Source organism: Gigantopelta aegis, chromosome 3 (assembly GCF_016097555.1).
Source record: "Gigantopelta aegis isolate Gae_Host chromosome 3, Gae_host_genome, whole genome shotgun sequence".
NCBI classification, from domain to species: domain Eukaryota; kingdom Metazoa; phylum Mollusca; class Gastropoda; order Neomphalida; family Peltospiridae; genus Gigantopelta; species Gigantopelta aegis.
Window position 1 is genome coordinate 90,478,266 of NC_054701.1, and position 17,322 is coordinate 90,495,587.

General features: G+C 36.7%; 1 protein-coding gene across 7 annotated transcripts in view; it reads right to left on the reverse strand.

The window, feature by feature from the left end:
* Positions 1-17,322, reverse strand: part of LOC121369309 (RNA-binding protein Musashi homolog Rbp6-like) — a 143,273-nt gene that overhangs the window by 69,432 nt on the left and 56,519 nt on the right. For all 7 annotated transcript variants that reach the window (XM_041494286.1, XM_041494284.1, XM_041494288.1 and 4 more), the window contains one exon: positions 10,009-10,057. In XM_041494286.1, the coding sequence (XP_041350220.1) occupies positions 10,009-10,057 (49 nt within the window). The remainder of the gene's footprint in view (positions 1-10,008; positions 10,058-17,322) is intronic.

Below are 17,322 nucleotides of genomic sequence, written 5' to 3' on the forward strand. Positions count from 1 at the left end.
TCATGATCGACCACAAGGCCACCATCAATAGTGCTTTAATGAATCAATCGGCTGATGGACAGGGCACACGAAGACACGGCGAGGCCAAGGCATCCACTCGAAATCATCCTCGCAGAAAGCCCAGGCAGCTTTTGTCCTCACCACTGTTCCCCAGCTCTCCACCGGAAATCAAACAAGTGTCTCCATCTTTTATTTCGCGCCACAAGAACCGAAATTGGAACTCTATTCTTAAGAGGAGGGAAAGAAAATCAAGAGATGCTATGCATCTGGTCAGCCATCGCATCTCCATGGAAACGGTTACTAACTAAATTCATTTAAGAGACCGAGAGAGAAAGAGAGAGAGGGCTGGTTATTCGATAGCAAAGATTTCTGCTCGAGAACGACATGAACAAGTTGCTGGACAATGCTATTATCTTATGTGGGATGCAATTATGTTGATTGGCGAGATTGGCTGCAGTTTGGCCATTGTCTTCAAGTGGAGGCCGATGGCCAATGTAAGTGCAATAAGATGGAGATCGCGACAAGGCACACAAGCTCTGGTCTGCCTGTGAGAGATAAAAAGAAAGAGAAAATAAAAACCTGTCTTCACTGACTGCAGTGATTGGACATGTCCGAGGCAGAGCTCTCAAAACACAACTCATTTCCAATGCATTGCCTGTCAGCAAATGAGCCCATATTGAGTTATGTCTCTTGTTGCCTTCCATTAAGGACTTACGCCCTTGGAGTACGCTCTTGATTGTGGCCTAAATCCCATAAGTGGGAAATCATTCTCTACAAGTCAGCTCTGTGCATGGCAGCCATGTTATTATCTGGTGATCATTTTACTAACTGGCATCCTTGTAAGACGGAACACTGACAAAATATATTGTGTATGAAGCTAACCAGTTGACTGAAAGCCAGCCCCCTTTAGTTAGAGATGTCATTAGAAAAAAGACTGACCTTTATTTAAAGGTTTTACAGAGAATACCTAAAACCAAAAACAGCTCTTCATTTAGTTGTTGTAAGAGCCTTAAAAAGAAACTGATGTAACCCGAGTCGTCTGTAAAAACTGATCCAACGAAAGATTTTTTTTCCAACTATAATTGTATTATTTAGTTTCTTGAAATTGATTTTTTATTTCAATACAACAATATAAAAGTGTTGCTAAAGAACTAACAACTGATACTGTGCTAAAACTGTATCTATTTATCAGTTACGCAAAATTAAATCCAGGTAACTCATTTCCTTTTCGCGAATGAAACGACCGTTCTCGGAATTTTCAGAGGCCTGTTATATTAAATTCATAAGGAGAGCACTAGTTTCAAAAAATCAGATAAATTGCACAGATTGAAGTTAGTGATATCATTTATAATATATCAATATAATTTTAGCCAGTAATAGGTTTGTTATTTTAATTCTGTTAACAGAAGAACTCAGCTTCAATTATTTTTATGTTTTTTATTTCCATATTTGAAAAACACCAGTTTAATAATAACATGTTCTTAGTATACATTATAGCAGGTTTCATTATAAAATAATGATATAAGTACAACACATTAACACACACAACAAGTTCATAAAAGTCAATCTATATCCACCAAGAAATGAATTTAATAATTTATTTCAACAATAGGACTTATCTTATTCCCACATCATAGAAAATCATTGTATTGTTGATGCATCAGAAAAATAATTACCTACTTAATTCTGTATTACCAGCATGCGATGAAAAAAGATTATTAAAAACTTGGTCGGATGTCAGAAGCAATATAATTCCAGCCACAGTGACTTCATAAAAATGTTCGACACTTCTGTCAATATGCGATGTCGGTACTGGCATAGCTCTGTATGTGAACAATCCTTATGGTTATTGATTGACTGCCGAATACCCATGGGTAACGGTCCTTTCTAAAAATACCACAGCCAGCTCTGCATCATTTTGCATTAAGCTAAAGCTCCGACAGTTTGACAACAAAGCAATAGGACATGTTTAACTGTAGGTTTCTAGTTTTATTTGTTGTTAATAAATAGGTGCCGTGGCATACAATATGAGCAATGGAGGAAGACGAAAATCATGGCTCTCTAGTCACTTAAATCTGTGGGCATAGCTAGTATAGTGTTAAAACGTTTGTGTTTTTACTGTGGAGGAGAGAAGGGAAAGAGAGGGCGTGTGCTCAGCGGTAGAGCACTTGCCCGAAGTATGATGGGTTGAAGGATCAATAATCAATGACAGAATTAGATTTTACACCCAATTCAACCAGTGCTTCACAACTGGTACATCACATCCATGGTATGTACTGTTCTGCCTATGGAAAAGTGTGTATAACTGAATGACAAAACCTTTATTCTGATCAAAATCACATCTCTGCACAAGTAAGATCCTAAAGGTAATACAAAGACTGTCACTTCCAAATGCTTTTTGGTTAGGTAGCAAAGTGTCAAAATAACTGCAAATTATATACCAAATATACACAGGTGTGGTTAACTAAATATTCTTTTCTTTAAACGGTTTATATTGTTTCAATTAAGATACTGCTACTATACTGATAACTGTTTTTAGTCAGTTTAGAATTCCCAAATATCAATCAAATGTTGAGATTTATCACCTCATTATTAGTATGTATTTGTTCTACCCTACCAAAATATTCACACAGACATGAAGACTAAGGACATGACGTTTTAACTGACTTGGCAATTAGTGGTATAGCACAAGTGAAACCAGAAATACGTCTACCACTAAAGATTAAATATTTGCCACATTTGCAAATGAACAAACTGAGAAATCAGATGTGGCTATATGTACATGACATTGCAGCACTGACCCTGTACTATTCAGAAGTAAGAGTATAAAAATTGCCTAACAAAAATCCATAAACATTCAGCAAATACGGTTAAGATACTTGTAGTTGAAATTCATTGACAATAAGCTAGAAAAACGTGTGATCTATACTGATCCCACCATGAAGCAGCTAGTTTACATTAAATACTGCACCCGTGTTTCACCACAGTAGAATTTTACTGAAATTATTACACCAATATGATAAATGTGACATGTGCCAAGAGTTCACCTGCTGAATTTCAAAACAAAGTGAGGAATAATGAATTCTAGGTATGTAGAAAAAAGCTGGAGCAAAGGCATTTGTTAAAAAGTTGGAGAGAAGAGAATGTAATCATGATGGCAATCTAGTCCTAACTAACAAGTGAAATGGTTTGAACTGCCTGACCTGAATTGCAAGGGAGCAGAATGTAGCTTCCAACAGGAAATGACACTCATGCAAGCTTACACCATCTGTATATACACAGATTCCAGACCCACTAACAAAGCAACAATTAACACACCATACCACCCCATCAATATCTGACAGGCTGTGTAAAACTGGTACCAGGCATTTCAACCTGCACAGGGGTGTTCCTGTTTGGAACTGTTTATTCTAGTCATTCACATCTGCTGCTTGTGTTTTAAAATCGGTTTCTCTTCCTGCATACAGCAGTTTCAAAAAACTTTTTTTCTTCCAACTGCATGTAATAGATGCGAAAAGAAACAGCCTCTAAAACCTAACAAGAAAAAAAAAATACACATATTGAAATCGGATGGCTATTCCAGGAATAACTGTCTGAGAAAACGGACGACAAGTGGTGGGGGGTGGGTGGGTGGGGGGGGGGGGATGGGGTGGGGGCACTAACTTTATACCTATAAATTATAATTCGTTTTTGTTTTCTTTGTTTTACAAATCATTATGAGAACATAGTGCCAATCATGCATTAAATATTAGCATCCAATGTCCAACACGATAGGACATTATAAGTAATAAAAGATTACATCATGTCCAAATTGAAATGATGGGTATATTGGGATTTAGATGTTATTAATTTAGACACAACAGGTTTTTTGTCTGTTGTCTGTTCTGAGTACACTAAGGTTTCTTTAGTCCAGTAACGTTATTGTTAATAATAGATGGTAAACAGTTGTAGGTAAACAGTTGTAGGTAATCAAAAATGTATTTTTGTGTTATTTTAATCTAATTACAGCTTAACATTCCATTGATTTTGAGATGACCAGTTTTGACGTGAACATAGTTGTACATAATTTGAGTTTGCTTATTTTAGGCATACTTATTCTGGGCACACCCTTCATGGTGTAACTGTGGTGTAATCTGGGTACAGTGGAGATGACATAAGCTATCTATGTACTGGGGAGGAGGGAATTAAGATGTGTATGTAGTTTAGTATTAATATTTATTTCAACTTTGTGGATGAGATGACTGTGATATTCCACATCAGATCACCGCTCTGTCCAAATAAGAACTGCCCAGTAATGAAAGCATTCTTCTGTAATAAAAAGTATTCTTTGGTTTCCTTCCTCATGCCAGTGCACGGAGATAGCCTGCAGGGATAAGACCTTGCAATCAGCGGCTATAATGACGTAAATATTCACAATCAGTGGCAGCACTTTGAGATGGGATTGAGGTCATCCACAGCTACTTCCAATATATTGATCCCCCTGCGTAAGACGGCTCGCGCTCCCGTCTGACGCAGCCCACGCTCGAGCCGGTCACGTTCCCCAATCAAGCAATAACAGTTCACCTAAGATAGCTCTATCAATTTAGATTCTTATGGGCAGAAGGGAAGAGAGAAAAAAAACCTTTTGGCAAATTAAGTCTGATTCGATAAAAACACTTATTTAGGAAGAGCGTCTTTTTCGGAGAGAAAGATCAAGGCTTCAGATGGGATTGTCAATTGATACGAGATTAATGGAAAGCTGCATTTCTTTTCATCTCCAAGAACAATCCTAACTGTCCACAGATTTCTGGAGGACCCTCACAAAAAAGCCAAAACAAATATCAGTATTATACCAAGTCAATATTAGAATTACACCAACACAACAGAATACTTACAACAGAGACATTATCAGGATGCATGTTTTTAAGGAACATGTCATTGTACTTAGAGAAATCACATTTCTCAAGTGTCCATTATTTAGAAAGAAAAGCTTTAGATATTTAAGAGAGAAATTTTTATATTACATTACGACAGAATTCAGCAAGAGGACACATTTGTGAATAGAAGACATAAAATGTCAGAAGCTGATGAGCATAAATAGGAACGTGTGCATCCACGGGTGAGGAGCTTCCCGAAGACAAATCTAAATTCCACCATTGCTTATCAGATGCATTCAGCTGGTCTTGATTAAAGTGTGGAAGGAATTGTAAAGTCCCGATCGATCTGGCAATATCAAACTGGCACAAGCATTCCCCTGGAAGAAGATGTCCTTGCCAAACATTGACTTACATGTGGTGAGAGCGCCCGCCAACACTGGGAGCCGGGGAGTGTGTAATTAAACAGCGGTGGCACCTTGCTCTCACACAGTGTGGCCATCACATCTCTTAGTGTCTCCTTCAATACCACCGGCGGCTCCGCTGCCCCTCCTTTCTTGTCTAGTGTGTTGACTAGCAGTAAATATTTGCCACATCTAGACAAACAGTTCTTGTATTCATACATGAATCCAATTCCATTTGAAATTATTACTCACAAAGATTGCCATTGAAATAGTTGGCTGTATTCTTACCATTTAACTACTGAATAAATTGAATTGTTATTAGGTGAAGTTTTACTGTTGTGGGGTTCTTTTTCACTTTGGTGTGGATATGAAACCAATAATAAACTGGTAGAGATTTTTATATTCACAAAAATCTAAATATGATTAGTGATTGGACAAGGAAGAAAATATGAGGCCAATAAAAACAAAATTGTCAATAGAGGCATGATATACGTAAAACAAAATGTTTTAACTGTCCATGAAAAATGCGGGATGAAACTCCTCTTTTTTATTTAGTAGAGTTTAAATTAGTGATTAATTATGTGAATAATTATGTCTTTTTATTTACATTTTTAATGATTTTTGTTTTTTAATTACATTTTACCTAATTTTATATGTATTAATTTGAAAGTTAAGGGACACCAATCCAATCCAATACTTTTTTTAGAACCACAAAGCTATGACTTTACATCACAAAGTATAGCACCGATTCGTCAGTGTTTTTCCCATTATGCATCGTGTCACGCACTTGGCTGCTAGGTGTTTTAGTTTATGTTTTACATTGAAAATAGATGTGTTTACAGCAGATAGTGCTCAGATACAGGCAAACATTTCAAAGTACGTGAGTACTGCAACACGACTGGCGTAACTGGAAGTGAGGATATTCTTGTCTTTCTCGAGGAGGTGTGAGAAGAATCTGACTACACGCTCTACTTGTTATTCACAACTCAAATCATCATCCACTCATTTGGCTTTGTCTTCTGTACTACTGGTGCATTCAGGAAATTATTTTCTAATCATTTACAATTACTTTTAGCAATCTGTCTTAGAGAGTATTTCATGATAAATAAACAAATGCTATTCCATTAATTTGCCTTTGTTTTCTGCATTATTGGTACATTTAGGAAACTATTTCATAATTGTTTATAATACATTTTAGAATTATTTTGTGTTAGGATGACACAAAGAGGTATTATAAGTAATGTAAAATTATGAATATTGCATACCGAGCAATGCAGAATGTAAAATCATGAACACTGCATACCGAGCAATGCAGAATGTAAAATCATGAACACTACATACTGAGCAATATACGAAGTATAACAGTATTATGGGTAATGTGAAACTCTGAACATTGCATTCTGAGCAAGAAAAGAAAGAAAGAAATGTTTTATTTAACGACGCACTCAACACATTTTATTTACGGTTATATGGCGTCAGACATATGGTTAAGAACCACACAGATTTTGAGAGGAAACCCGCTGTCGCCACTACATGGGCTACTCTTCCGATTAGCAGCAAAGGATCTTTTATTTGCACTTCCCACAGGAAGGATAGCACAAACCATGGCCTTTGTTGAACCAGTTACAGATCACTGGTCGGTGCAAGTGGTTTACACCTACCCAGTGAGCCTTGCGGAGCACTCACTCAGGGTTTGGAGTCGGTATCTGAATTAAAAATCCCATGCCTCGACTGGGATCCGAACCCAGTACCTACCGGCCTGTAGACCGATGGCCTACCACGACGCCACCGAGGCTGGTGCATTCTGAGCAATGCAGAATGTGAAACACTGAACGTTGCATACTGAGTAATGCAAAATGCAAACCTAAGAAAATAAAATGGGTAGTGTGGTTAATAATGCGTATAAACGCCTGGTAGACAATGAGCCACCTGTTGACGGAGACACCAGAGGGGGAAAATAGCAGACGAGATAGGCCTGAATTCCACGTCACACCTCCGTGGTCTTTACTCTGCAATAACGAGACATCTTCAAGCCATCTTTACAGCACATATATTTTAGCAGGCCCTCAATCGTGATAATAACCCACACTTCGGAGCAGGAGAGGCAAGGGTCTTAATAAGCTGGTATGCTGATGCTAATTTCTTGGAACTAGCCACGCTAGGCATGCAGACTAAGGAAATGTTAACGAGCCGCGTGGCCCGTGAGATGGCCGCCTGTATGGAGCACTGAAGGCTTTATTGCAGCCATTAGTACCAGTCATGCATTCACATTGTGGGAGCACCTTCCACGGGCACCGTATCTCAAAGCCCTGCTTGCTGTTTTGTTTATAGATCACCAATGTGTCACCACTACTGTCTGCAAGTACCATGTGCTCCTGACAATCACAAACTGAGGTTTAGTTTTGGTTTTGGCTTCTTTTTTTATCTTTTTTTTCTAGCATTTTTTGTTGCTGTTGAGAAAAATTGCTGTACCTCATTTCCATCATATTAAACATCTATGATTCATGTTATTAGCTGGGCTGCATCATTCAAAGCCAGTGATGCGTGGCAACGCTGACTTGTTGTTTTGTCCCTGACTTCAGATAACGGGTCACTGGTTTTGGAGGGAAAACGAAGGTGCCATTATGCACTCAAACTAGTACAAGTTCAAACAATCCAGTCTTGTATTCTTAACAGATAATACATGAATGCAATTTCACAGAAACAAGCTGTGGTATTTGTTTTTTTTATTTATGTATAAAGTAATAAAATCTTGTAAAAAAAAGTATTCCTTTTAAATGTTGAGTGTTCTTCAATCTCTATTAATGAGACATGTGACAGTGAATTCTAAAAGCTGCTTTGAGTTCCAGAAAATCATAATCACATCGGATTTAAAATTTACATATCTCATTTACATATACAAAAAAACCCCACTATTTTGTTTTTTTAAGACTAGCAATATAATAAAATAGCCTTTCAGTATTCATTTATTAAAATAAATCTCCAATTATAAATAAACAATTAACGATGGAATAAAATAACCTTTTGGTAGTCAGTAACTAAAATAAATCTCCAATTATAAATAATTAACAATGGAATAAAATAACCTTTTGGTAGTCAGTTATTAAAATAAATCTCCAATTATAAATAAACACTTAACGATAGAATAAAATAACCTTTGGTAGTCAGTTATTAAAATAAATCTCCAGTTATAAATAAACAATATAAAATAGTGTGTATCTGGTTTAGCTAAGGCAACGGAATTCTTTTTTTTTAAATTGCATTTTTGTTTGACAGTTATCCTATATTAGCATTATTATTGTGGTGTGTACTGCTTTCAACATACAATAAAATTTATCAATTTCATTTGTCATCTGTGAATTAATTTCATTAACAAATATAAAAATGACTGTAATATTTACAACGGGGGGTGTACAATGGGTGGACGATGTTCCCTAAGATCCACCATATTCCCACAGTAATAGGAATAATTCTGGTCACTTTAACTAACCACTACGTTGGAAGACTGGTAACCTGTGAAACGTGTGAAGTATGATTTGAATGATTTGTTAAATTCCCAGTGTATGGTGTTGTTCCATTTTCAGCCGGCCCCTGAGGTCATCCAGCAGATGTTTTGTAACTCATGCTTTCTTTGAAACGGAGAACTTCCTGTCTACGTTACTGCTGGCACAGCCCAGTGGTGAGAACCTGTGTGTAACCTAATCCTCGGCACAGCCATGTTTTTCAAAGTCTCTCCATGTGCTGTTCTCCAAACAAGCAACCCCAGCTTTGTATTTACTCAGTTGTCAGACACATCTCAGCCCACCCTTTAATGCAACTTGATCTGTTAGCCGACAGTGATAATAAAACATTCTAGCTACCAAGTCCACTTCTTCTTATAGAAACATCAAAGTTACAGTGCCAAATAAAACCGTATTCACATGTTCTTGTACTCTAGTTGTTGTTGTACGAGTATCATCTTATAGCTGATCATAATATACTGATTAAAACAATGTAGGGAGCACATAGGACATATTATACACTAATGTAAATCTGGATGTTAATCTGTTATGTCATGTCATGTATATTATACTCTTCATAAAATTATATTTAACAGCAATGAAAGAATGATGATACAATTGGAATCATTAATTCCCTTGAAGTCATGATGTCAACATCAAAACTAGAATAAGAAGATTGTGAAAAGATACTGTAGGGGACAGTATAAACCTCAATATTTCAATGATAATACTGAACTGAGAGGACATCTAGCAAAGGTATCTTGGTGATGTTCAATGGATGCCAAATTAGGAGAATGTGCTTTTTAGTCTATTCTTGTGATATTACATGGAGTCCTCACCAAATGTACAAGACTACAACCTGCATAAAACTCCTTTTCTAATATATCTACAACATTTGTACCAAGGAATTTCAGAGAAATACACAAATAGTCGCTACAGAACAGTCGCCAAAGAGTACATACAGATTTGTTTTCTAAACACAAAAGAGATACCAATAGGAGGTTGTTCTTTACACAACATCTCCCTGGAATTCAATGTCTTGCCTACCATAAACCTATTACTGATAGTTTGGTCTATATATATATGCAAGAAAACATATATGGCTTGACAAAACGTAAGGGATGTGAGGGAACTTTTTTATGACTTGGTTGGTTACAGCAAATAATGTTTTTGGAAGGTTTTCTAAAGAATCCGTCAAATATTATGAGAAGAAAATTTGAGAGAGAAAACAAGAAATATTAGCAATGTTACCTCTATGTCTGTTTGTTGTCTTGTCGAACATCAACATTCCATCTTCTATCTGCAAGAAACAAGACGTTTCATTACAAACACAATTATAGGGGAAACAAACACATTAGACATGACGCAGGCATATTAACACTGATGGTGGTACTAGCAAAAACAAACACGCAGAAGGAATGAAAGAATACAAGAAAGAACAAAGACAGAGAGAGAAAGAGAAAGAGAGAAAAAAACTACAAAAAAGAAACAAATTAAGCAAGAAAAACACAAAGAAAAAGTTAATGAAAGCAAGAACACAAGAAACAAACAAAAACACTGATATTGGTACAAACCTGTACAAACATAAACAAACACAAAGAAAGTATAAAAGAATGAAAAATGAACAAAAAGAAAGAAAAAAAAAGAAAGAAAGGAAAAAACAGAAAAAGAAAAAAGAAATGAAAGAAAAAAGAAAGAATGAAGAAAGAAACAAAAAATAAATATATATTTAATGACACCTCTAGTGAGTGCCTTATCAGTGTACCACATCCTTCCCCCGCAGATAAACAGAAATCACTATCATAAGCAGTTAAACACACAGACAATAATTTCCTTTTACTATTTACTGCATGTGTTTATTGTGGGCAACAAGCTATTCCATAGAATCATAGCCCTCGTTTGATATATGACATGCTTGTCATTAACTTGTTTTCCTTTGCTATAATGGAAGTGAGCAGTATCAACTGTGAATACCTACAAGTTTGGGTTACCAGAGATATGCTGAAAAACTCTCAACCTGTTATATTTCAACAGAAAAAGTCTACTCTAAGACATTCCTCACAGCAAGAAACTCGATGATGGTCAAGATTTGTTTTTTGTTATGTTTCTTAAAATTGTTTTTGCTATCTGTGTGATCTATGTGAAATAAATGTCTCGTCCAGCCACCACAACATTCCAGTATTCTCTTTAAAAAATACAGTTCCAGTGTTTATTCCATGTGTAATAAAAACACATATTACACAAGTCAGCTATGTCTTAATGACTATATTTAAAAAGGTATATGCAATTACTGCAGATAAAAACTCTGTACAATGTTCCATTTAATGTATTATATTTGTTATTATTGGCTGATCTGAGGAATCAATATTTTATCTAACTATATCTGAATGACAACTGCAGGTGCATTGTTAACCAATTAATAACCAGAACAAAAATAAAACACATCGTGTATATCATTTTAGTGAAGGGGATTTATTCAATTAAAATTCTTTGAATAACAAGCAGACTCAACAAGACTTTAAGTAGCTAAACATCTTACAAGACTTCTTCTCTTCATACTGAATACTTTGAGAACAGTAGGAAGCTAAGAATATACTAAGAACACACTGTAATCACCAAGAACACGGTTGGTGGGCGGATGGGCATGGTGTAGTCATGATGGTGATGGTGGTTGAAACATCACTATCACCAAGAACACAGTTGGTGGGCAGATGGGCATGGTGTAGTCATGATGGTGACGGTGGATCAAACATCACTATCACCAAGAACACAGTTGGTGGGCGGATGTCATGGTGTAGTCACTGAAGAGCTTTTTAATTTTTTTAATATATATATTTTTTTAAACCCAAAGGACTATTGTAATTAGAAAACTGCTATATAGTATGTAATTATTACCTGTATAGATGTGAGACAAATTTACTATAAGACAGATGTAGCACAATTTTTGTTGTTGTTTTAAATGGAGTCTTTATGTTTGACATCCAGTAGCTTTAGTGGTGTTATTAAACAAAACAAACTTTTCACATTTTGTGGAAAATACCCCATATAGATGAAATACCAGACCAAAATACCCCATATAGATGAAATACCAGACCACAATACCCCATATAGATGAAATACCAGACCAAAATACCCCATATAGATGAAATACCAGACCAAAATACCCCATATAGATGAAATACCAGACCAAAATACCCCATATAGATGAAATACCAGACTAAAATACCCCATACAGATGAAATACCAGACCAAAATACCCTATATAGATGAAATATCAGACCAAAATACCCCATATAGATGAAATACCAGACCAAAATACCCCATATAGATGAAATACCAGACCAAAATACCCTATATAGATGAAATATCAGACCAAAATACCAGCTAGTTAAGACACTGCTTCAGGTTCATGCTGCTTTGTTACTTGGAACTGACTTTGGTGGCATAGTGGGTTCCGATCCCAGTACCGACTCCCACTCAGAGGAAGGTTTTTAATGGCTTAGTGGGATGGATGGTCATGTAAAGCCACTACACTGACTTCTCTCTAAATAACAACTAACCACTAAACCCTGTTCTGGACACACAGCCCAGATAGCTGAGGTGTGTTACCAAGATAGCATGCTTGAACCTTAATTGAAATGAAGCATGAAATAAAAGTAAAACAAATTGATTACTTGGATATGTGATCCAAATACCTTTATGAAGCGATTATTTTACCAATTACTACCAATGTACCATGCATGGACATGCCAGCTAAAGACATGCTATTTAAGACAATTTCATTAAAGGCTTACACTTTTCAATTAAGAAGATATTAATAATTTACAATGATTAGGTGTGCCCAGCTCATCAAATATCTACATAATTCCCCCTTTATTTCTATATGTAAGAAGCTTTCACTACAGGACAGTCACTAAAAATAAAAAACAACGAACATTAAATCTTTCTGGTAGTTTTATTTATAATTCTCTGTGAAATAGAACATGGTGACGGAAAAGAAAGGAAAGGAATATTTGTTTACTCTGAGCACATTTCAAACTACAGCTATTTGGTGTCCAACATGGTTACTGGGGTGCTCTCTTCAAGATGAGACAGGAAACATCCAACAACTACTTCTGACAAACAAGGCATCTTTTATATACATTTTTCCATACAGGACAACACATACCATGACCTTTGATGTATCAGTCATAAGACTCTGATTGGGATAGGAAAGAACCTCCTCACACCACAGACCGAGATCAGTCCTCACACCACAGACCAAGATCCCAGTCCTCACACCACAGACCGAGATCAGTCCTCACACCACAGACTGAGATCAGTCCTCACACCACAGACTGAGATCAGTCCTCACACCACAGACTGAGATCCCAGTCCTCACACCACAGACTGAGATCCCAGTCCTCACACCACAGACCGAGATCACAGTCCACACACCACAGACCGAGATCACAGTCCACACACCACAGACCGAGATCACAGTCCTCATACCAGACAGATCCCAGTCCTCACACCACAGACCGAGATCACAGTCCTCAAACCACAGACCCGAGATCCCTGTCCTCACACTACAGACTGAGATCCCAGTCCTCTAACCACTGGCCTAGATCCCAGTCCTCACACCATGGACCAAGACCTCAGTCCTCTCAGAACACAACACACATCGCCCTTATTGATTGGGACGAGAAAGCATTTGAAATAATGCCGCATCAATATCTGCATAATAAGCATAAATCACGGCCAGCTTCGACTGCGCTGTGAAATGCCAGCCAATTCTGTGATAAATGCAGCACGCAGCCATTTCTCCCACATGATCACCGCAATATCGCCAGTGATTTCATTACTGCATACCGAGGCATATCACTGGTGATGAAATTTCGGCCCATTTTCATTCTTTCATATTAAGCCTCAATGAAGCTTTTCACCTTGGCAAATAGGCTCTTGTGTTTGCCAACATAATAAATGTCTTTCATGTGCCATAATAAGCCATTTAATACGAGCTGCATTGTGCGTTAATGAAATATGAATCAAGTGAATGGTTGCTAATGAGATAAATAAACCAGCACATTCTCACGAGTCTCGAGATAACGGCAGTCAAACCGGTGTAAATGATTAATATTAATCCAGCCAGTTTTTATAGAACAGGGAAATGCTGCCACTGGAGGAAGAATTTCAATATATTTTTAAAAAGAAATTTAAAAAAATTTTGCTAAGAAAAAAAAGAAAGTCTTGAATGAGATTTCAGTGTCAGTGACAAGTAATATCTAAATTAGACTTGATTTTGTTGTTTAATGTTTAATCAAAATGTATCAAAAGGCTTCACATTTTTAACTGTCTAATGTTTAATCAAAATGGATCAAATGGCTTCACATTTTTAACTCTGTCTAATGTTTAATCAAAATGTATCAAAAGGCTTCACATTTTAACTCCGTCTAATGTTTAATCAAAATGTATCAAATGGCTTTACATTTTTAACTGTCTAATGTTTAATCAAAATGGATCAAATGGCTTCACATTTTTAACTCTGTCTAATGTTTAATCAAAATGTATCAAAAGGCTTCACATTTTAACTCCGTCTAATGTTTAATCAAAATGGATCAAATGGCTTTACATTTTTAACTGTCTAATGTTTAATCAAAATGTATCAAATGGCTTCACATTTTTAACTGTCTAATGTTTAATCAAAATGTATCAAAAGGCTTCACATTTTTAACTGTCTAATGTTTAATCAAAATGTATCAAAAGGCTTCACATTTTTAACTCTGTCTAATGTTTAATCAAAATGGATCAAATGGCTTCACATTTTAACTCCGTCTAATGTTTAATCAAAATGTATCAAATGGCTTTACATTTTTAACTGCCCTGAAACAGCATAGTGAAACCCCTCTAGACTTGCATTTTTAAGACCTTTTTTAAATCAGTACAAAACAGAACCTCTCTAAACTGGACACTCCTTAATACTGGATTTTACAATTCCCAAAATAATGGTGACCACTGTATTTTGTTAAGATCACTGTTGCCACAGTCATAACTTATAAACAGTGGTAGCCACCATATCTCAACGTTGCAACTGCTATGGTTATATAAATTATAACAGTGATGACAGATATATTTTGAGAGAATGATTATAGAAGGTCACAGGAACTGTTCATCACCATTATGAGGAAATGCGGCTACCAACAATGGCATTATGGACAGGCGTGACAGATTAATCAAGCCACACCCATCCCACCTGGTTTAATGACATACTTTACAGACTAGCTACCATATCTGACAAGCTGTCTTCTAACAAACCTTAACTTGATGAATGGAACTTGTTCAAACAAATCGACTTTCGTTTCTTTTTCTTGTCAAGATTTGTTTGGTCTTATCAGTTGAACATGGTCACTACAAGATTGGTGTTTGTAATGAGCCACTTATTTTACTTGTACATTAGCAGGGTTATTTATTAAAACATGCCTATTCCTGTGGTCTGTTAACAATACCATAGCAACATGACATAAAATGTATTTTTAAAAATAACAAACAAACCAAATATATAGCCAGCTCAGAGAGGTGTCATGTTGTTATAGGGTGTGAAATAGTTTGTATCAGAGGTCTTAATATTAAACACTGTTAAAATGAGATGGCTGTCCTAGATGAAAGAGTTGGCAGAAGTTGACACCTGTGCCCACGACAGATGTGCGCTACAACAGCTTGCTCTGATGTGCACGTTAATCCCCATGACCTGACCTGATGAGATGGTACAAGACATTGCCCAGACGACAAGGATTGTTGAGTATCACTCTGCAAGATTCAAGGATCCATACACAATTCTAAATGTTAAGTAGTAGACCATTTACTCAATTTTCAATCAATTAACATCTGTTGCTAATCAAAATTTGAAACCAAAGTATTCTCTGGATGAAATGGTAGAATGAAGTAACCTCTTTTACAAGGTTAGGATGTCACAGTACAATGAACTAACCTACCTTACAATTAGGTTTATATCATCCACTAACAAGTAAGCATGGTCTATAGAACTAACCCATTACACAATTGGCATTCTGACATGAATCAATGATTCAAATGAACCAGCTATAGTGCAAATTTTTCAGTTTTCAATGTTAAAACAGAAATTTGCAAATTCCATTTATCTTACTACATACATACAGTCTACAGGATATTACAACATTTAAAAAAAAATAGTTACAAAGGTTTTGATGACTTTCCAAGTCTGTTTGAAGCAGTAAATACATGTTTTGAAAGTAGTGCCATCACCCATGTTCACAGTTAACATATGTTTTGAAAGTAGTGCCATCACCCATGTTCACAGTTAACACATGTTTTGCAAGTAGTGCCATCACCCATGTTCACAGTTAACATATGTTTTGCAAGTAGTGCCATCACCCATGTTCACAGTTAACATATGTTTTGCAAGTAGTGCCATCACCCATGTTCAGTTAACATATGTTTTGCAAGTAGTGCCATCACCCATGTTCACAGTTAACATATGTTTTGCAAGTAGTGCCATCACCCATGTTCACAGTTAACATATGTTTTGAAAGTAGTGCCATGACCCATGTTCACAGTTAACATATGTTTTGCAAGTAGTGCCATGACCCATGTTCACAGTTAACATATGTTTTGAAAGTAGTGCCATCACCCATGTTCACAGTTAACATATGTTTTGCAAGTAGTGCCATCACCCATGTTCACAGTTAACATATGTTTTGCAAGTAGTGCCATCACCCATGTTCACAGTTAACATATGTTTTGAAAGTAGTGCCATCACCCATGTTCACAGTTAACATATGTTTTGCAAGTAGTGCCATCACCCATGTTCAGTTAACATATGTTTTGAAAGTAGTGCCATCACCCATGTTCACAGTTAACATGTTTTGAAAGTAGTGCCATCACCCATGTTCACAGTTAACATATGTTTTGAAAGTAGTGCCATCACCCATGTTCACAGTTAACATATGTTTTGCAAGTAGTGCCATCACCCATGTTCAGTTAACATGTTTTGAAAGTAGTGCCATCACCCATGTTCACAGTTAAAATATGTTTTGAAAGTAGTGCCATCACCCATGTTCACAGTTAACATATGTTTTGAAAGTAGTGCCATCACCCATGTTCAGTTAACATATGTTTTGCAAGTAGTGCCATCACCCATGTTCAGTTAACATATGTTTTGCAAGTAGTGCCATCACCCATGTTCACAGTGAATCTCGGTAAGTCTGATGCTGCCACCACTTCAGTGGTGAGACACTGGTTTATGGTGATGTTTTCCTTTGTGAGACTGTAATGTAGCCGCTTCCCCTGGCAGTGATAGATGGGAAGGCCCATCATAAACACTGAAGCCAGACCTATGGCCAAACTGCACAACGTGATGCATAGGCGCTGTCATCGTCAACATAACACTGACAGACTGTGCCCAACCTGCCTCTCTTTGAAAGGCCTGACGAGGTCACTCTACACACAGTACTAACGTGACCCCACACAACCTCAGTGACACAACAGTGCCCTGGGGTGACTGGATACACTCAGTGTTCATAATCGTAAATCTTCTGTTAACCAACAACA